The sequence below is a fragment of the Ambystoma mexicanum genome, chromosome 13, assembly GCF_040938575.1.
Source record: "Ambystoma mexicanum isolate Mex_15411 chromosome 13, UKY_AmexF1_1, whole genome shotgun sequence".
Classification (NCBI taxonomy): domain Eukaryota; kingdom Metazoa; phylum Chordata; class Amphibia; order Caudata; family Ambystomatidae; genus Ambystoma; species Ambystoma mexicanum.
This window is the reverse complement of record NC_090938.1, coordinates 807771393-807793747: the sequence shown is the minus strand read 5'-3', so window position 1 is coordinate 807793747 and position 22355 is coordinate 807771393. Positions and strand designations below refer to the sequence as shown.

The 22355-nt window shown below is 48.3% G+C and overlaps 1 protein-coding gene across 1 annotated transcript in view; it reads right to left on the bottom strand.

Moving 5' to 3' along the window:
- Positions 1-22355, bottom strand: part of LOC138522036 (H-2 class II histocompatibility antigen, E-U alpha chain-like) — a 267014-nt gene that overhangs the window by 11819 nt on the left and 232840 nt on the right. The window contains exon 4 of the mRNA XM_069635258.1: positions 11516-11677. Within this exon, the coding sequence (XP_069491359.1) occupies positions 11529-11677 (149 nt within the window). The 3' untranslated portion in view covers positions 11516-11528. The remainder of the gene's footprint in view (positions 1-11515; positions 11678-22355) is intronic.

Genomic DNA, 22355 nt, shown 5'->3' with positions numbered 1-22355 from the left:
GCTTCTCAATACCGCGCTATGTTCGGCACCGGTTCTGGGTACTCCAAATTATGACAAGGCCTTTGTGTTGTTTGTGCATGAATGTGATGGATGTGCTTTGGCTGTGTTAACACAGGAACACGGAGGGAAGAATAGGCCGTGCGGCTACTACTGCTCCGCCCTTGATCCTGTCGCATGCGCTTTGCCAAGATGTTTGCGCGCTGTTGCTGCTGCTGCCACGTCTGTAAAACAGAGTGAGGGAATGGTCCTAGGCCATGATTTGATTTTGATGGTACCTCACTCTGTTGATATTTTATTGAATAAAACTCAAACACAACACCTCACCTCTGCACGGTTAACAAGGTATGAATTAATTCTGTTTGCCCCTCATATCCAAATTAAGAGGTGTTGTGTTCTCAATCCGGCTGAACTCTTACCTTTCCCGCAAAGCACTGTTTGCGGTGATGAAGGATCACATGACTGCCTGTATACCACCGAGCAAGAAACAAAGGGCAGGATAGATTTCATAGATACTCCTTTGGATAATGCAGAAGGGGAGCTGTTTTGTGATGGCTCCTGCTTCAAACTCGCGAATGGTACATCTACGGCTGCTTATGCAGTTACTACATTGCGCAAAATTGTTGAAACGAAGAGAATTTCGCATAACTCTGCGCAGGCCGCAGAGATTATAGCGTTGACCCGTGCTTGTGAACTTTCCCAAGGGCGAAGAGTAAATATATATACCGATAGCCAGTACACATTTGGGGTGGCTCACAACTTCGGAAAACTTTGGTCGGAAAGAGGGTTCCTGACCTCACATGGGACCAAGATTCAGCATGGTCCTTTGATAGTGCAACTACTTTCATCGCTCTCACTCCCTAAACGATTAGCAATCATGAAATGTGCAGCACATCGCAAGGTCATAGATAATGTGGGCAGAGGGAATGCTTTTGCAGATTTGATAGCCAGACAAACGGCCACAGACCTTAGCACGGACATGTATACCTCGAGGGAAGTGAGAGATGTTTGCATAATGGATGAAGGTATTGGGTCTGTGCGAGATATTCAGACTGATGCCTCAATGGAAGAATCTAGGAAGTGGGTTGAAGGAATGGGGAAGTTGGATGACGAAGGGTGTTGGGTGGATACATCCGAAGGGAAATGGTTGCTCCCTGATTCTTATGTATTGGCAATGGTTACGATGGCACACGGTCCTACGCATGTGTGTGCCCAGCAGATTACGAAGATGTTACAACAGGTTTGGGTGAATGACAAAATTCTGGAAACTGCAAAGAGGCATGTCCAGAACTGCATGATCTGCCTACAGCACAACGTGGGTAAAGGGACAGTGACTTCAAGGGGGAGTTTTGGGCCCCCCTCTGTCCCTTTTGAGATCATTCACTTCGATTATATTGAAATGGAGCGATGTAATAATCTGAAATATGTTCTTGTCATTATTTGTGCTTTTAGTAAATGGGTCGAGGCTTTCCCCGTCAAAGATGCTACCGCCATGACTACTGCAAAGATTATGGTAAAATAATTCTTTCCTCGATTTGGGCTCCCGAGGATAATTTGGTCGGATAATGGTCCCCATTTTATCGCAGCAGTAATTTTGCAAATTTGTGCCGCCCTAGGCATTGAGAAACGATTTCATTCAGCTAGACATCCTCAAAGTGCTGGGTTGGTGGAAAGACACAACGGTATTCTAAAGAATAAACTTGCAAAAACATGTGCTGATACCAAACTAAAATGGCCAGATGCTTTGCCTATTGTGTTGTTAGCTATGCGTACCACACCTCAAACTAGAACTGGGCTTTCTCCATTCGAGGTGGTAATGGGGAGACCTGCTAATATCTGGGGTCTCCCAAAACCTAAAGCCCTGAGGGAGGTGGAAAATGTATTGCTTGTGGATTACTGTAACCAGTTAACTAAAAATCTGTATTTCATTTACCACCAGGTGAATGCTGCTTTACCTGTACGGTTCACGGGCCCAGGACACGATATGCAGCCCGGTAGTTGGGTCCTTGTAAAGGCCTACGAGAGGTCTTCCTGTCTTGCGCCTCGCTGGCGTGGACCCTACCAGGTGCTGTTGGTCACCAGGACAGCAGTGCGGGTGGCTGGAAAGAAGAATTGGATTCACGCGACGCACGTCAAGAAACTTCCTCACCCGACGCCACACGCTACAGAAAAAGCAGAACCCCTCGCTGATGCTACAGTCTCTGATCCTGGAGTAGCAAACAGCGCTGTGAGTGCGTCGGAGAATTTCTCTGAGCCTGAGGAGCTTGGGGAACAGTCCATTTCGTCTCCGCACTCTCTTGATAAATCACTTTCGGAAAACACTGTTTCGAGCTCTGCGACTTCCGTCGCCACCGACACGTCGCTTCCCTCAGGAAGTGACGACACTTTGCTTTTGGATCAGACAAATTTGGGTACCATCAGGTACAACCTTCGACCACGGAAATAGAACTACGGCACGAGTGTCGTGCAACTGGAAAGGGAAGTGATCGGAAAATTGTTTTGTTTTGTTGAACAAAAAGGGGATTCTGCTGGCTAGGGTTGGGAAGGACTAAGAAATCACGCGACCGTAGTGTCGCCAGCAACGAACATTGGGGCTGTCGATCAAGGAACTACGATACCTGCCACCTTCACCGCTGCTCCCCGCACTGGACTTTTAGATAAGGGGGTGACCAAATCGAACAATGAACAATGTGCCTGGGCCCCGAAAACGTACTGTTGAGCTTTCATTTTGATTATTGTTATTTTTGCCATTGCTGCTGTAGGACTTTGGTATTTCGAAGAAATCTATCCTTTGAAACCTTTATTACCGACCAAGATCGTACCAACTGTTTTGACTCCCTCTGTACACCTTCACACTCTGTCCCCTAGAGACTCCCAACATAGACAAGAGTATTATAATAACACTCTGATGATAGTGATGAATGCTACTCATGCCATTTTTAATAAGAGCAATTGTTGGATTTGTACTCACTTACCGCAACATGGGAACAAGGGACTGGGATGGTATATACATCCTCTACCTTTAACGACTTCTTGCTATGCCTCTCTTAGAGCACTATTCTTTGGCCGATGGAATGATAGCATCTCAGGGAACTTCGATGGGACTAATTTAAATGATTTCGAGAGACGTGAATTGACTCCCCTGGGATGCTCGCTTTTCGCAAATAGAAGTAAACCTAACGTTGCTTCTATTAGGCCGTCTGACAAACTATCTCTCCCTTTTCAAACTCTGATTTCCTTTAAAATGGCTCCGATAGGCAATAAGGATGCCATGCCTCCTTCTTATTCTGTGAATCATAGTCCTGACTCGGTTCCCTTCTGTGTACAGAGAAATGGCACTAGGCCAATGGGAGATTTTGAAACTTGTAAAAATATTGTAAATTTGACTGGGGAAAATAGGCCTCTGTAGGTAGGTGGACCCGTTTATTTTGTCTGTGGTAGTTTAGCATTTCCCTGGTTGCCCAAGGATTGGCAAGGGACTTGTTATTTAGGAATATTGTTACCCGGGGTATTTATAGTTAGTACCTTAGAGATGATGTTTAGCACTTGGCATAGGCCAAAAGGAGGGTCTGTGGAAATCGAAATAATATTGTACCTCTAATCGCATTGTTTAAATGTATGTTGGCCTACGCCAAGCTGTCTAAAAAACATTGTGTACATAGGTTCCGCGGCAAGGTCCTGACCTTAATGTATTGTGCAAATCGCCATCTTGGATTAAGCCGCCATTTTAGGTACTCTTGCAGTGTGGAAGTCACCCTGAACAACAACATGGAGGCCGAATGACATTTCGAGTGGGGTTCTGGCCGTTGTGACCTCCGCACACGTGAATAAATAATATGTCCGCAGGCCACTTGTTAGGGTCGCGAATTAAGACCTTGTCCTCTCTCTGACCCATGTGTAAATGAACAACTGTATCAGCGGAACTGATCAAATTGCATATATTATGGGATTGACCTGGCTACGAACCCTAGGTTTGGTTCCAAGAATGGTTAACTTGCGAGAGGGTTGGCCAATGCCGGACAAAAAGAATAAAAACCCAAGTATCCCAATGTTCGCTCTCTCACACTAACACGGCGAACTACCGTTGATGGTTCGTTCTGTTACTCTGAGGGCCGAATAGCTATCCGTATGTCAATTGACTTTTGGTAACTTTGTAACTTTGAAATAAAGTGCTTTGTATGTCCTTTGTAACCTGTGTTGGTGTGTTTCCTTTTGGGCTTCCCGGCCTCATATCAATTTTTCTGTTTCCACACTGCGATAGAGGAATGGGGCGATGTTGGAGATATGAGATGGCTGCGGGCTGGGGGTTTTACGTTCGTATGTTTACCGAGGATGGCCTGGCAGGGGTTACCTTTCGAGACGGCATTGCCGGTTGAGGGCGGAAGGACTGGTGGTGGTTTTTAAAGGAGAGCACACAGCCCCTAGGCCATGGAGAGCCACTGGGCTTTTAGCGCACCTCACGGTGAGCACGGCACCAGTGAAATGCTAAGACAAAGCGGTGCCCATGTGGAAGTGGGAGGCCTGAGGGAGACCCAAGACAGGGCCACAGTTTTGGACCGGCAGTCAACAGACCCGGTGGAGGGCGTTGCTGTTGCTAAACTGTTAGGCAACATTGATTAATACATTATTAAGTTAATTAGAACCTTGTACAGCAAGGATTCGCCTAATCCGGACACTAAGAGTCTGGAGGGAGCAACTCATAGCCTGAGAGCTTTCTCTTTTTTGTATTCGACAGTTGTATGAATAACAGTGTATGATGAACAGAGTATGAGTCAGCAAGTGAATGCAAGGTGTATCGTTTGAAAGGAAGCACTACTGCACTTTGTGAGTTTATAGAACAGAGGTATGAATTTTAGGCAGCTTACAGTCTGCATAGTGTGTTTTTTATCAATGACTGTTTAATATATTTTTAACACATTGGGCCTCATTACAACCCAGGCGGTCCGGAAATAACGGTGGCGGTAAACAGGCGGGAGGTGATGTTCCCGCCAGGTCTGACCTGGCGGGTTTAACACCTCCCGCCTGCAGGCGGACGAGGAAACGCCGGCAGCATTACGAGATGCTGCCGGTGTTTCCATGATCCCCATAGGACTCAATGGGAATGGGGATTTACACCATTCCGCCTCCGTGATTCCCGGAAAACCGGGGTTGTAATGCCCCGGTAATTCCGGGAATCACGGAGGCAGAATGGTAATATGAGTCCGGCGTTAACCAGGCGGTTTTACCGCCTCGGTTAACGCCGGACTCGTAATGAGGCCCATTGTCTTAATAAAATCATTTTTGTATTGATAAATCTTTCTAGTGGTTGAGTGAAATTTTAGAAATGGGTGTGGGTATATATATGCAAATAACAAGGGGGGTCCTGGGAGACTCTCTGCCAGACATGAGTCCTGGTTGCAAGAGCCTTACCCAGAGTCTTTAGCTCACTATCTTTCACAGAGAAGAAATATCCCAAACATATCAGTCTTTGTCCTGCCCTGGGGCAGTCCAGCACCGAAATACTAGGCAATTCTCCTCTTAACAAGAGTACCAACAGCAACCCCAGAAACGTGTTTCGGTCTGGTTGAACCTCAACAGTAGGGTGTAGCTGTGCCTCTCTAAGAATAGTGAGCAAGGGCTCCCCTTGTTAATTTGCATATTTAAGTAACCTTGGGTCTCACCCTAAGTCACTAGGGGAATCCAGACGCGGACCCCTTGCTCACTATTCTTAGAAAGGCACAGATCCACCCTACTGATGAGGTCCAACCAGACCGAAACACGTGTCTGGGGTTTTTGTTGGTACTCTTGTTCAGAGGAGAATTGCCTAGCATTTCGGTGCTGGACTGCCCCAGGGCAGGACAAAGACTGATATGTTTGGGATATTTCTTCTCTGTGAAAGATAGTGAGCTAAAGACTCTGGGTAAGTCTCTCGTAACCAGGACTAATGTCTGGCAGAGGGACTCCCAGGACACCCCTTGTTAATTTGCATATTTAAGTAACTTTGGGTCTCACCCTAAGTTACTAGGGGAATCCAGACGTGGACCCCTTGCTCACTATTCTTAGAGAGGCACAGATCCACCCTACTGATGAGGTCCAACCAGACCGAAACACGTGTCTGGGGTTTCTGTTGGTACTCTTGTTCAGAGGAGAATTGCCTAGCATTTCGGTGCTGGACTGCCCCAGGGCAGGACAAAGACTGATATGTATGGGATATTTCTTCTCTGTGAAAGATAGTGAGCTAAAGACTCTGGGTAAGTCTCTCGTAACCAGGACTAATGTCTGGCAGAGGGACAACCAGGACACCCCTTGTTAATTTGTATATTTAAGTAACTTTGGGTCTCACCCTAAGTTACTAGGGGAATCCAGACGTGGACCCCTTGCTCACTATTCTTAGAGAGGCACAGATCCACCCTACTGATGAGGTCCAACCAGACCGAAACACGTGTCTGGGATTTCTGTTGGTACTCTTGTTCAGAGAATTGCCTAGCATTTCGGTGCTGGACTGCCCCAGGGCAGGACAGACTGATATGTTTGGGATATTTCTTCTCTGTGAAAGATAGTGAGCTAAAGACTCTGGGTAAGTCTCTCGTAACCAGGACTAATGTCTGGCAGAGGGACTCACAGGACACCCCTTGTTAATTTGCATATTTAAGTAACTTTGGGTCTCACCCTAAGTTACTAGGGGAATCCAGACGTGGACCCCTTGCTCACTATTCTTAGAGAGGCACAGATCCACCCTACTGATGAGGTCCAACCAGACCGAAAGGCGTGTCTGGGGTTTCTGTTGGTACTCTTGTTCAGAGGAGAATTGCCTAGCATTTTGGTGCTAGACTGCCCCAGGGCAGGACAAAGACTGATATGTTTGGGATATTTCTTCTCTGTGAAAGATAGTGAGCTAAAGACTCTGGGTAAGTCTCTCGTAACCAGGACTAATGTCTGGCAGAGGGACAACCAGGACACCCCTTGTTAATTTGCATATTTAAGTAACTTTGGGTCTCACCCTAAGTTACTAGGGGAATCCAGACGTGGACCCCTTGCTCACTATTCTTAGAGAGGCACAGATCCACCCTACTGATGAGGTCCAACCAGACCGAAACACGTGTCTGGGGTTTCTGTTGGTACTTTTGTTCAGAGGAGAATTGCCTAGCATTTCGGTGCTGGACTGCCCCAAGGCAGGAGAAAGACTGATATGTTTGGGATATTTCTTCTCTGTGAAAGATAGTGAGCTAAAGACTCTGGGTAAGTCTCTCGTAACCAGGACTAATGTCTGGCAGAGGGACTCCCAGGACACCCCTTGTTAATTTGTGGGTATATATATCCAATTGTGTTCTTCTTCCCGTCTGTGGGATACAGCATAAAGGCAACGAGATTCTTTAGTCCAGAAACATTTGCAAGTCCAATAGGAGGGACGAATCTCGGGGCCGGTAAAATATTCCCCATCAATCTTTCAATTGTATATGTGTGTGTTGTGTATGCAGACTGACTGGGTCTCCCCCCTGGCAATAAGCTCCTTGCAGATTTTAAAGAGTTCGGCCGAGTTAGAAGCCGCAGAGACACAAGCTTGAATGTGGACTCTCTTCTTGGTGAGGACAGAGAGTCGGTATTGCCTTTGTAGCAGGTAACAGGCCAGTTTGACAGAGGATGAACAGGAAGCCCTCCATTTCCTCTCAGCCGTCCTACACTTATGTTTAAGTGTAGCTAGGTCCGAGTCATACCAGGAATTGCACTTGGCTTTGGACTTCAAATGGATCCTCATGACAGGGGCAAGAGATTTCAGAGTATCGGAAATGGAAGAGTTGATCAGAGATAGGGCTCTGTCAGGATGTGAGTCAGCCAGAGCTGGAGAGGGGGGGGGGGCGTAGAAGGGGACGGCGAAAGACTCAATTGACACACACTTCATGGGCCGGATGTCCGAGAAGGTAGGTGGTAGTGTTGGGGTTGGCTTGGCCTGGGGGGTAGAGAGTGTGAGATGGGAGGAGAGGAGGGAGTGATCACTCCAGTAGAGTGGTCAGAGGGATGGAGAGGGGGAGGTCAGAGGAGATCAAGACATCAAGTGTGCGCCCTGCAGAGTGAGTCAGACCAGAGGGGAGGATAGAAAGGGAGATGGAATCACAGAGGTCACGGAAGAGTACAGAGGAGGATAAGGGAGAGTCTAGATGGATGTTGAGGTCACCAAGAAGGAGGAGTTGAGTGGTAGAGGCCAGGAGGGAGGAGGAGAAGTCCGCCCACTCAGAGAGAAATGAAGTGATCTGGCCAGGGGGGCTGGTAGAGAGTAGCCACAGTAAGACAGAGGCCAGGAGAGAGAGAAAGACTGTAGACAAGGCATTTGAAGGAGGAGTATGTCTGCGTGGGAATGATAAAAGCAGGAATCCACTTATATACAGTCATATGCAGAGCAAGGTGGAAAATACATTTGGGAAACATGAAAGTCACGCAATACATTGGTGAAATGCAAACCCACAGTAAACAACAAGTGACATATAGATACTGCCATTTCCACACCCGTAGTCGGCCATTATCAGTCTGAGCATTTATGATATGTGCATATGTCCCATTTCTATTGCCACATTGTCAGGTGTGTGCTCGGAGGAATGTGATTGTTGAGGTGTGGGCTGTTGCCTCTGGGCCATAGAGGCCTACAGAACGGGTGGTTTTGCTTGATCTCAGCTGCATGTGGGTGCAGAACACACACTTACTTGGGTTACACGTGGGGTAATAAAGCAGTGAAAGGCATTGTATGAATTTGGCATGGCTTCTACTGCTACTGGGCAAGCATTTGCCTTGTGGTTTGTTTGCAGTCATATATATTTGTAAGTTGTAACAACTAATGATATGTCTATGGGCACGGGAATGGTTATGGTCGTATTTGTTGGCTCTATGGCAGGTTGTTTCTCGGGTTACGCGTTCTTAGCGCGTGAGTTCACTCACCTGCTTTGTAAACATGTACGTTTTTCGATGGGATGGTTCTTTGTTTTCAGTAATTTCGTGCAAAGTGATGGATGGCACGGTCTGGGGTCTGTAACGAAAAAAGTGTGGGTGGGAGCGAATGCTTTGCAACAGGACTCTTCGCCTAGAATAGCAATATTTAGATGGCTCTCCTTAAAAGGAGGAAGAGAGTAATTTTGGATGCTAGCTGCATGGCAGATTAGGATGAACACTTGGTTGTACGACCGGTTGGCAGAGTAAGGGAGCACAAGAGGTGCAAGGTTATAGATGGTAAGATAACATGGGGAATAGCGAGGATGGTGGCCCCCTGTTGTTCCTTAAGTTTTCAAGTGGGGGGGGGTTTATGGGAGGGCAAAAGGGGCACTTGCCCAGGGTCCCCACCTTGAAGGCGGCCCCCACAAAGCTGCCTGATCTGAAGAAGTAAGATTCCATTGTTCACCAGACTTAAATAGAACATGTCAGGATATTTTATGTGGTGCTGCTGAGGCTCTAAACCCATTGCCTTTCTGTTTTGGCAAGTGCATTCTGCTTTGATCAATTCATCATGTATTGCTTTCTGTGTTCACTGTGGTATACATAGTTTGTGTGTTTCTTACGGAATACCTCCTGTAGCATTATTTCCTTCCTGTGGGAGTTATGTTGATCATGTCCAATAGGCAATGGTGAAATGCATATTGATAAATTGAGTGCCACAATGGTTCAGAGTTAGCTCAGTGTGTCAAGCACCCATTGCAGAGATATGTGTTCATATGCAAAACTAGAATATCACATTCCAGCAAGGCTGGCTGAGCCTTTCCTATGTCTGAAGTTTATAAACCTGCCTGCATATGTACTTGGTTTTGCAGAACAACATCTGCTACTAGCAGCAATGTTCCTGCACCAGATAGGGGTTGCTATAAAAACGAACATATCATCCGTATGGTGAAGGTCTAGAAATTGGTTTGTTCAGATGGGGTGTCGTAAAAGCTAGGCAATCGCCTCCAACGATGGCATAAACTGTTAGTCCAAAAGGCGAATAAGTATCCAAATTCAAGACTATGGAACAAAAGCGTTCATGTTTGTATCCTGGATTTGCCAGAAGTTGATACAGTGATCCTGGTCAAATCATCCAATATATCTTACATTACTGTGCTGTCTTCTCTGAGGTTTGCCTTCTTGCGTGCTGCTGGTATCGTTTAGCTCATTACTTGATCTTTCTTCTTATGTAGGCCATTTGGGTGGAAGGCTGCCATACTTTGAATCAGACAGGAGCTAGCGCCTCTAAGCTGGACAGCTTTGCTTCTCATGGGACAGTACCAGCACTAAGCAGCAGGGCTGCCATACTGTCAGTAGGGTAGTAGGATAATAACGTTTGTTGCTTTACTTGAACACTACCGGAATTCTCAACTTGCCTACTATACTCTGATGTTATGCCAAAAGGTCAGAGGGCACGCATCACCCGCCAACCCGGCTTCTTAGCCATAGGCCCATCTGCGAAGGGTACAGGGAGCAGGACCATCGCCATGGGAATGGCCATGTGGAGTAAAGGTGGCCGTCAAGAGGTTGCTCTAAACTGTACCACCCTCCACAAGAAAAGGCTGGAGCGCATGTCTTGACTATGCATAGTTAGACCCCGGGCCCACTCAGATGTTTTGCAGGTCTTGATTTCTGCCGGGGGTCCTAGATTTTGAACTTATCAGTAAGAAATTGGGGGCCAGTGTCACTATTAGTACCTTGGGGCTAGGCGTTCCATTGTGAGCTGACTGCCATTTTTCTCACATCCTCTCATTTCCCTGCACCCAAGTCTCTCCTGCACTCCCTGTTTGCCAGCCCTCTACCCCATGCCATCTTACCTGCAAGCCGCTGCTCCCATTAAGACCTCCCACTTCGCCCTGCCCAGCTGGTAGCCAGTAACACAGGAAGCGATAACCCTTTTCTATTTTACTCAGCGGTTATCTTGTTTTGAAGGTTTTCTACAATAAATTGGGCTAGTGCTATAGGTGCGGGCCCATTTTCCTTAAAATATAAAGTTTAGTCTGCTGGAGGGAACACCAGGGTTATACTAGCATTAACGACCTCAATAAAGGGGGAACTTGGCTGATATCAGACCTGGGCCCACGCTGAGGCCCTGTTTCGCTCGGGCCTGCCAGGGTTTGAGCCGATACTGGCCAAGGCTGCCCCCTTCTTGGTACTTAAGACTATATTAGCGCTTAAGAATTCGTCATCTATACTAGAGCACTGTTTCTCACTTTAATATGAACTCCTGTAACCCTTTTTAATGGAAGTCTCTGCATCAGAACATGGTACCATTTCTGGACCAATCGCAATGATAGACGGCTCCACGTTGCTAGCAGGGCATTGTCGTCCAAATAGCACCCCACCGCCAATGTTTTTGCCAAGATGTGTCCTGCATGTCTGTAGTATGTGCATGTGCAGTAGCACCCACCCAAAAGCTAGCGCGCAGCTTTACTTCCTGCAACAAGGTCCTGGCAGTGCCCTTGCCCTCAGAGTAAAGGAGTCCCTGCCAGGCTAGCCTTTTCTCTCCTTTATAGCAATGACTCGTACCTCCCCTCACCTCTCGGCTGCACTCTGCCCGTCAGTCACACAGACTCACCTGAATGCGGCTGTCAGAGTCCTCTGCCGGCCCCGTTGCCGAGCCTCACCGCCTTGATGCAAAGGATGGTCCCCGCAATGATGCCAACAATCCCCACAGCCAGGCCCAGTCCGCACAGCACATTGGCAGCCACTTCCGATGGTGGGGTGGACAGGTTGGAATCTGGAGAGGAGAAGAAAGTAGGACAGAGGTCAGCGGCAGCATTCTCAGCTTTCCCAGCTTTCACGCTTCTGGGCCGCTGGGTTTCAAAGATGGAGCCCACCATCTGTTTCCTTACCCATGTCCTCTCTACTTGCCCTGTGCCACTGGCTTCCATGCATAAAGACCCTGCGTGTCTTCTAGGTTGCCCTGTGCCACTGGCTTCCATTCATGAAGACCCTACCTATCTGCTAGTTGCCCTGTGCCACTGGCTTCCATGCATGAAGACCCCACCTGTCTTCTAGTTCCCCTGTGCCACTGGCTTCCATGCATGAAGACCCCACATGTCTTCTAGTTGCCCTGTGCCAATGGCTTCCATGCATGAAGATCCCACCTGTCTGCTAGTTGCCCTGTGCCAATGGCTTCCATGCATGAAGACCCCACGTGTCTTCTAGTTGCCCTGTGCCACTGGCTTCCATGCATGAAGACCCTACCTATCTGCTAGTTGCCCTGTGCCACTGGCTTCCATGCATGAAGACCCCACGTGTCTTCTAGTTGGCCTGTGCCACTGGCTTCCATGCATGAAGACCCCACCTGTTTTCTAGTTGCCCTGTGCCACTGGCTTCCATGCATGAAGACCCCACCTGTCTTCTAGGTTGCCCTGTGCCACATGCTTCCATGCATGAAGACCCCACCTGTCTTCTAGTTGCCCTGTGCCACATGCTTCCATGCATGAATACCCCACCTGTCTTCTAGTTGCCCTGTGCCACATGCTTCCATGCATGAAGACCTTACCTGTCTTCTAGGTTGCCCTGTGCCACATGCTTCCATGCATGAAGACCCCACTTGTCTTCTAGTTGCCCTGTGCCACATGCTTCCATGCATGAAGACCCCACCTGTCTTCTAGTTGCCCTGTGCCACATGCTTCCATGCATGAAGACCCCACCTTTCCTCTAGTTGCCCTGTGCCACACGCTTCCATGCATGAAGACCCCACCTGTCTTCTAGTTGCCCTGTGCCACACGCTTCCATGCATGAAGACCCCACCTGTCTTCTAGGTTGCCCTGTGCCACACGCTTCCATGCATGAAGACCCCACCTGTCTTCTAGTTGCCCTGTGCCACACGCTTCCATGCATGAAGACCCCACCTGTCTTCTAGGTTGCCCTGTGCCACACGCTTCCATGCATGAAGACCCCACCTGTCTTCTAGTTGCCCTGTGCCACACGCTTCCATGCATGAAGACCCCACCTGTCTTCTAGTTGCCCTGTGCCACACGCTTCCATGCATGAAGACCCCACCTGTCTTCTAGTTGCCCTGTGCCACACGCTTCCATGCATGAAGACCCCACCTGTCTTCTAGGTTGCTCTTTGACATTGGCTTCCACAGCTGCACCTCCTACCTTTCCATGTCACTGTATTTTTTAAATAAAACTTTTGCAAATTTGCCATCACATTTTCCCTTTTTTGATGGTTTTTGGATGTTTTGCGATTTTCAAGGGGTTATCTGCCGTACATCATTGCTTCCTGTACTTACCTGCTGCCCTTCGCTAATGTTTGATGAACCCTTGAACTCTCTCTTCTTCGACCAGTATCTAATGTTGGTTGGCATATTTGAGGAGGTGATTGTGCTGGGCTAGCCCCGCTCTTGTGCAGGTCATACTCCTATAAATACACAGTCCAGTCGTACCCTTTGTTCCTGTTTGTTTTTTTACCTATGCGTCCGGTCAGGAAGTGTATTGTTGCTGTCACCTCCCCTTCTGTCAGCTGTGATTACTTATCACCCCCCTTGCTACTCTTGGGGGGAATCTTTTTTCAAAATTAATTTTCAAATGGATTGTGTCCTCCAACGTATTCCTCATCTTTGACATGCATGTCCTGCTTCAACTGCCTCGGAAAACATTTTCGGCAGAGGGCGCTGTGCGTCAATGGTGTTGTGTCGATGTCCCTCGACGGCCTCACAGAGCATATGTAGCCCTGCGGCGCCCATTGGCCTCAGTTCCATTTTTCTGCGACAGCATTTGCTTTGACAACGAAATTCATCGTGCTTCATTTTGTGAGCAGTTTCTTTCGAGAAATTCTTCGAAAAATTCTTCGATATGTCTTCATCTTCGACACCACGGACACCGACGACTGGCTTCAAAAAATGCAGAGACTGCGGGTCCAAGATGTCTCTTACTGACCCGCACCTTGTCTGCTTGTGGTGCCTCGGGGAGGACCACAACACGTCCAGTTGTACCAAGTGCCAGTCCATCACAGGAAAGGCCTTGAGGGAGCGGAAGGGGAAACTCCAAGTAGGGAAAATCCCCAAATCCCTTAAGCCGTGACATGTTAGGCCTTCGACCGATGAGTTCAGAGGAGACTCTCCTCGGAAGAAGAAGGAAAAGCGCTCTCGGTGTAGGAGTGGCTCCCACCACTCTTCGTCATCTTCGAAGAAGTCGAAGAGAAGTCACCGGAGGTCGCCTTCGACAACCTCTTCGTCCGACGTCTCCCCTGAAAGGGATGCCTGTCACACACAAAAAAAAAAAAAAAAAATCGACCCCAGCTGAATGGTAAGCTTTCTGAAAGGAAATGTTGAAAATCTTCGAAAAGCAAGGTCATGCTCCTACCGAGCCTTCAAAGCAAGCCGGTAAGGATAGGTCTCACTCGAAATCCCGCACGCCCTCGAGCCCGGGAAAACGGCCTGACAAACATTGGGAGCCCTCGAGGCCTTCATCCAATGATAAATGCAAAGAAAAGTCCAGGTCCTCGACGCCATCGAGACCTTTGCCGCCGGCGGTGTCTTCGACTCCTGCCAGGCACTCGACAACGACGGTGTCTTCGACACACGTCGGGCTCTCGACATCAAAGACTTCGAAACCAGCTACGCCACATAAGCCGGCTGTCCCATCGAAGTCGAGTGCCCCTCTTCTATCGATGCCGATAACGCCTTCTACGTTATCGAAGCCCTGTACCTTCCATTCCTGCAAAAATGTATACTCCTCTTCCCAGAAAGGAATTTTTCAAGTCACTCACTTCAATTTATGAAGATGAGGAACGCTCTGAAGAATAAGATGCCCATTTTGGGTTGCAATATGGGACACCCAATGTTCCAGAGTGCCGGATATCAGAGGACCCCAGAATTAAGGACTTATATGATAATTTACAGTCTGCGAATGGAGTAGATACTTCACTGAAACTGTTGTTTGGAAGACCTGAGCCTGATGAACATGCTGACACTTCATACAGACAACTCATGTCCAGAGTTGTAGCGTACATGGGATGGAGCAGGCCACCACTCCCTTATGAACAAGATGATCTCAACGATATTTTGGATAAGGGTCCTCAGACTGACCCTGTTTTGCCCTTTCATATGGCATTACAAAAAAGGGTGGCTAGAAATTGGGAAACTCCGGACACCAATCAGGCAGTTAATAAGAATCTACAGCGCCTCCAGTAGTGACCCCAACTACCTGTCGAAACACCCCACTCCAGAGAGTCTGGTGAGGCAGGCAGCTACAGCTACTTCAAAACAGGCAGCACACCCTACCATCCCTCCTGATAGAGACGACAAGCGTGTAGATGAATTATCAGCAGGGAGCATGGCACTGAAATCTGCCAATTCCACTTGTGCCTTGGCAACATTTTCGTACACTCTGTGGGATTGCATATATATGGCGGCAGAGCATATTCCCGAGGGGAAGAAAGGGATGGCTTCTTGGCTATAATAATTTTTTTTTAATTATTTTTCTTCAGTTTTTACAAACCTTTAAAAAGATAACAACAAACAGTATAAAAATAGACTTCTTTGTGCCCAGTTCGTTGTCTGGGCGGCGTCTTTCCTCAAAAAAGGTACGCGTAATTTCACCACTATGAATTAGTGAACAGTGGGGGGGCGTGGCCAAGCAGCCATGGAGTAGGCTGCGATTCCTTGGAGCTCCGTGATCCGACTTATTGATTCGAAGCAAAACGCATGTGTTGACGGCTGATTCCAGCGGAAAAAAGATATTGTTTCTGGGTGAATACTTCAGGCAGCAGATGAGCGCATCGGCGGGAGAAAGTGGACACAGCAGATGGAATTAGGCCACTTTGTGTCCTGATCCGGGAGCGGCGCAATTGATACTAAGATGGCGGCTTGCCAACACAAAGGGACCCCTAGCGGCACTTTAAATTGGGTGCCAGGCGGGCAGTGAATGGACTGCAGGCGTGCAGCGGCAGATGGAACAGTGAGTGGCCGACTACCGGAGAGAAGCCCACGAATAGCCCGAGAGGATGTACACAGCGTTGGGCCACCGGGCCATGAGATAGGCGGCACGTCCTTGGCGCTCCCACTAGACCAGGACGATGTATACACGAAACGGACAAGAAGAATGACAGCGTTCCCACAATAGTTTGGAAGCGTCGAGCACGCAGGGATTACATCCTGAAGCCGCACGGAGGAGTGGATGAGCAAATATGGACACAATAAGTGGCGCCGAGACCTGTACCGCCCGAAACAAAATGGTGACCGAACCTGATCAAAGGATTACACTGGTGGTCCATGAAGCGGCCTCGTAAGGGTTGGGTCGCAGCAAATGAGTATATGCATCTTGTATGTACCATCAGCCTTTGATAGGTGCAGAGACCAGGAAGAAGCATCGAAGACGCACCCTGCTGATACCAGGCACGGACACGTGACGCGGAAAGTTACAATCCACCCGAATAACAACTTCATGTGTAACAAGTGGTGTAGGTTGATATACAGAGACCCCAACAATTAAGCGGCACCGGGCCGGAGCCAGACACGTGGGCAAGGTTGCATCATGTCGGTGAAAAGTCTGAGAACCAAGACCAAACAACCCACAATGGAGGTCTTTGCGAAAGTGCAGAGGACCCCCACAACATCGGAGCGGAGCACGTCCGCGACTACTGCTGAAGAAGCCCCAGAAGTAGATAAGCACCAAATCCTGGAGGCTATATCGGAGCTGAGCACCAAGTGGGGCGCAGCAATGGCGGACTTACGGACAGCTCTGGAGGGCAAAATAGATGCGGTCGGGACTGAACTTACCCTGTTACGGCAAGATGTTAGGGGGCTGGCGGAGAGAACAAGTGGGCTGGAGAGTGCCGTAAAGACCAATACTGATGTCAGCACAAATAATGCAAAGGAAGTTCATGTGCTCAAACAGCAGGTTGCTAACCTCAAAAATCGGGTGGAAGAAGCGGAGGGAAGAGCGGGGAGAAATAACATATGGGTGGTCGGCCTGCCGGAGGGGGAGGAGGGCTAAGACTCTACAAACTACGTGGAAAACATGATCCTACAAGAAATAGGAGCAGATAAGCTTTCGCAGGGATTCACGGTGGAGCGGGCGCACCAAGCCTTGATGAGGAAACCATGACCTGGGGCTCCGCCGAGACCTATCATCGCAAGGATCTTGAACTATAGAGATAGGGAGAAGATCCTGGAATATTTCCGTAAAGGTGGGACAATACAGAAAGCATCCGCCAACATTACAGCATACCCGGATTATACGATGCTGGTGCAGAGACTGAGATACAGCTACGTGGCCGTCAAGAGGAGGCTGCGAGCAGCAGGCATCAAGTACATGCTCCTGTACCCGGCAAAGCTGAAGGTGCTACATAAGAGCAGAGCGCTCTTTTTTGACACTCCCGAGGAGGTGGTAACATGGCTGGATCTGCAAGGCTGCCCAGAACAAGAAGTGGACCGTGACCGGCAGGAACAGGACGGCTGAAAAACTGGTGCGACGGACATTGGGGGTACTGGATTATACCGGGAAGCGAGACTGGTTGAACACTGGATAGCATTCGGGCCTTGTGCCCGTAATGGACTGGAATATAGTAGGTAAATTGTAATTGGAAGCTGCATAGGGTTAACACAATGCGTAATAAATTTGGAAATAGGAGCAATAGGATGGAAGCAACCCACCCCCGAAATACTAATAGTTAAGTGGCCATTAGGGTGACTTCACCCTACTGAGCCCTGAGCATAAGTTTGTGCTGGACGGGGCTAGATGTGGGGGTGCCTGAGATCCAGGGATAGAGCTGGGGAACAGTTGGAGGGGGCGTTGTTGGGGAAGGGATGGGTGGGGGGAGGGAAGGGAGGTGGGAAGTTTGGGGTGTACATAGTTTTGGGGAGTTTAAGTTCAAACATGAGCCTACATGGAAGAGCTGAAGGGTTGTATCTGCATAGCATGACCGGGAGGGTTCGGTTGGAAATGAGGGAGGAAGATATCAGAGCGCTATGGGAGATCTCAGGATAGTGACGTGGAATGTCAGGGGACTTAACAGTTATATGAAGAGGAATAAGGTCATGCTGTATTTGAAAAGGCAAAAGATAGATGTTGCATTGATACAGGAGACGCATTTGACAGGGGAGAAGCTGGAGCTAGTTGGGAAAAAATGGAAAGGGATTGTGGTGGATTCGTCGTACTCTGCTTACGCTAGGGGAGTGCTTGTCTGGGTGGCGCCTCATGTCCGGTTTAGCTACTACAGGAAGTGGCGGAAACTGACGGGAGGATGGTTATATTGAGAGGGCTGTTGGAGAATAAAGAGGTATGCTTCGTGAATACGTACGCCCCCAACCATAACACGGCGGCATACTTCAGGACTCCGTGCACCAACCTTAGTATGTGTGTGGGAAGCACGGTTATTTGGGGCGGGGATTTTAATTGTGTAATGAACCCCAAGGTGGATAGATCTGATAGCAGGATTGACAGGCCCACCCCAGCGGCCAAAGCATTGCAGGTGTTACTAGATGATTTCGGCTTGGTAGATGTATGGAGAACAAAACATCCCAATGATGGGCAATATTCGCATTATTCTGTCCCGCAGCAGCAACACACGAGATTGGACTATGTTTTTGCCATGCCGGATGTAATTGCAGAGAGCATTCAATTAGAATACAAGGCGAGGGTCCTCTCAGATCACTCGCCCCTAGTCCTCGGTCGGCAATACTGCCCCCCGAGGGTGCGGATTCCGACATGGCGCCTCTGAGCGGAGGCACTCAAAGATCTGGTCTTTTGTGAGGACATAAGAGATGAGATCATTAACTATTTTGAAACAAATACTGGTAGTGTTGACTCGGCGGCTACACTATGGGAAGCTTTTAAGGTGGTGATGCAGGGGGCAGCCATAGCTAAGTCAAAGGGCCTGCAAGGTGGGGTTCTGGCTGACCTACAAAGAGTTGAAGATGAACTAGAAAGAACATTAGAAAGTGGCAGTGTGGACACTGAGCTAGTACTTAAACTACAACAGCAATGTGCGGAACACTGGGAAAGGCTCTGTAAACTCAATTATAAAAAGTATGTAGAAAGACAGCACGCGGGAGGAGATAAAACAGGTAGGCTTTTAGCGTGGCTGTACAAGAGTGAGACCTCTAGACTCCCGATTAGGACAATAACTAGAGAAGATGGCGATGTAGTAGACACTCAAGAAGGAGTCAACAAGGAATTTGCGGATTATTACAGGGTGCTATATGGGGACAAGGAGGGGGGCAGTCAAGAGGAGATAACCGAAACACTAGAAGATATAGGACTACCTAAGATAAGTGATGAGGAGAGAGAAGAGCTTGATGCACCAATTACCCTGGAGGAGTTGGAGGAGGTTGTGAGGCAGTTGCCCACCAGTAAGACCCCAGGAGCAGACGGGTTCCCTAGCGAATTCTACAAAGTAAATAGAGAAGAAGTGCTCCCCCCAATGCTAGACATGCTTAACGAAGCGTTTGAGATGGGAAGGTTGCCGGAGTCACTCAGAGAAGCGATCATAATACCGCTCCCTAAACCCAACAAACCGGGGTATAGCTGTAGCTCCTACAGGCCTTTGTCGATGCTGAACCAGGACAGCAAGATACGGACGGCTGTCCTGGCAAACAGATTGCAGAGAGTAATTAGTAAATGAATCCACCCGGATCAAACGGGCTATGTCCCGAATAGGAATATAACCCATAATCATAGGAGACTCCACCATGTGATCGAATGGGCGGATAGAAATGAAGGCGAAATGGCGATTGTATCCCTAGACGCAGTAAAAGCTTTTGACTCCGTTAAGTGGCCATGGCTGCTGGCGGCCCTGGGAGGTTACGGAGTAGGGCCGGGTTATATCAGGTGGGCGAAAAAAACTATACAGTGAGCGTTAGCCAGAGTTCGAACGGGATCAGTGATATCCGAGAGATGGCAGCTTAGTAGAGGTACCAGGCAGGGGTGCCCCTGGTCCCCGATGCTTTACATCCTAGCCCTGGAGCCCCTAGCGATATACCTCAGGCAACAATATGATACGATAGGTATTGAGGTTGGGGAGGAGCGGCATCTAATATCCTTATATGCGGATGATTTATTACTATACTTGCAATACCCGGAAGAAAATCTTCAATATATCCTTGAAGTGATGGAGAAATACGCAGGGTTGTCCGGCATTGCGGTAAATCCTCGAAAATCTAGTATATTCCCGCTAGGTAGCTATAAGGGGACCCCGGAGGAAAGGTTGCCGGTGTTACAGATACCATGTGTGATTGGTTCTTTCCGTTACATTGGCAGAGATGTGTATCACACCGCAGAAGAGGCACAACAAGCCCAACACCGAGGTAGCTGTTGAGAATATCCGGAAATGTATGAAGTTTTGGGAGAAGTTGCCCCTAGCTATGATGGGACGTGGGGCAATGCTTATGATGGTGGTCCTGCCTAGGCTTTTACATTATTTTAGTAATATCCCACATATGATACCCAAGAAGTTCTTCGCTAAACTGAATAGTGTGTGCAGGGACTTCCTATGGCATGGTACCCGCAATAGAGTAGCGCTATGGAAGTTGCAGAACTTCTACGAAAAGGGGGGTATCAAGCTGCCCAATTTTGAGGTCTACTATATAGCAAGTCAATTACAATATGTGGCCAATTGGCTCTCCGACGAAGTGACCCCTGAACATAGGTTGTTTGGGCGGGTTTGTACCCCATTTTACTTAAGGGAAATTATATGGTTGCCTGGAACAGATATGAAGGAGCGCCCTAAAATGATGATGTTGGGGTGGAAAATGTGGCGTCGAGCGTGTCGGATGATGGAGGACCCATTCCCGTGCTCCCCGCAAGTACCGCTGGTCACTTTAGCAGGAGGGGACAAGCAGCTGAGGGTGATTATCAGGACCTACTGGGAATCGGTGGGGCTGGTAACGTTAGGGGACATCTGGCAAGAGGGGACCATTAGAGATTTCGAAGAACTTGGGGAGGAGGTGGGATTACATACTGGCCAATATGTTACATACCATAGGATGGTTCAGAAAATTCGGAAAACGTGGCCTGAAACAGTGTTGGCAGAGGAACCAGATGCTACTGTGGGGGCAATATATGACATATCGGAAGGGGGGCATGAGATTTCTTGATTGTATGAGATGGTGATGATCAAGGTGGGGAAGGAATTGACACATCTGAGACTTGATTGGGAGGAGGAGGTGGGGGCCCCAATGGGAGATGGGATGTGGGAACGTGCCCTGGGATATCACAAGAAAGTGTCAAGAAACGCCAGACTTAAACAAATACAGCTGTACATAACGCATAGAGCATACATGACCCCTCTGAGGATATCCAAGTTCCGAAACGCTGGGCGACAGGCGTGCCCTAAGTGCGACATGGAAAACACTGACATGACACACATGTTTTGGCCATGCCCAGTAATCAAATGTTTCTGGGGTGAAGTGGCACAAAAATTAGCGACAAAAGTGGTCACGCTTGTCATAGATACGGCCTGGGCCTGCTTGCTGGGAGGGTTCCCCAGACCACGGAAACTTAAACATGTTGAGAAACTGAGAAACTTGGCATACGTGTTAGCAAAACGGAGGATCGCCATGGGATGGAAGAAGTGCCGCAAGCCACGGGTGGAGGTATGGTGGAAGGAGTTACAGAAATGGGCTGAGGCCGAAACGGTAGTATGGCAGGCGGCGAGCGGCATGAGTGGGGAGGAAGAAGTGGGTACCTTGATGGCATGGAAATTATTAATAGCGGAACTGTTCGGATCTATATCGGACCCGACGGAATCCGATGATAGTGAGACCCGGCCACATGCAGCAGATACTGAATGCGAAGTACAAATAGGCTCATAATGGAGGGTGGGACCTGGGGAGCAGTGGCAAAATGGAAATACAAATGGTGTTTAATGGAATTGTTGTAAACTACACTGCGTGTTGGGTTTGTTTGTATTGTTGTTTGGTTTGAATAAAATTAATTACATTTAAAAAAACAAAAATGAATTAGTGAACAGTCTTGGCGTCTAAACTCTCCTTTAGGACACAAAGAAAAGTGACCAATGCGTATACAACAGATCTATTTGAACCATCAAACAAGGCTCTCCACCAATCCTCCATAGATAGAGACTGGAATTTATTTGTCACCGGGCCAAAAATAGTGTTTCTTTGTTGCTCTAACCCAGAACATGACATTGTCAAATGCTTGAGAGTTTCATTATTGACTCCACAGAATCGACACAATAGGTCTGAGTCATCGGACTGGGACCAAAAGCTTGAGCGCTCCTTGGTGGGCAGTGCATTGAGCCTGAACTGCATGTATAAGGTTCTCGAGCGTTGGTTCAGGAAGCAAGTTAAGTATACCGGTAACTGGCCATATGCTCTTGCCTCTCCGGGAGCTTCTTTCATCGATCGTGACTCCAATCGGTTCTCCACATCTTCAATTTCGCCGAGTCTGGGTTTTCAATCAGAGTTTGCACCGTTATGTCGTATGTGTCTAATGCCT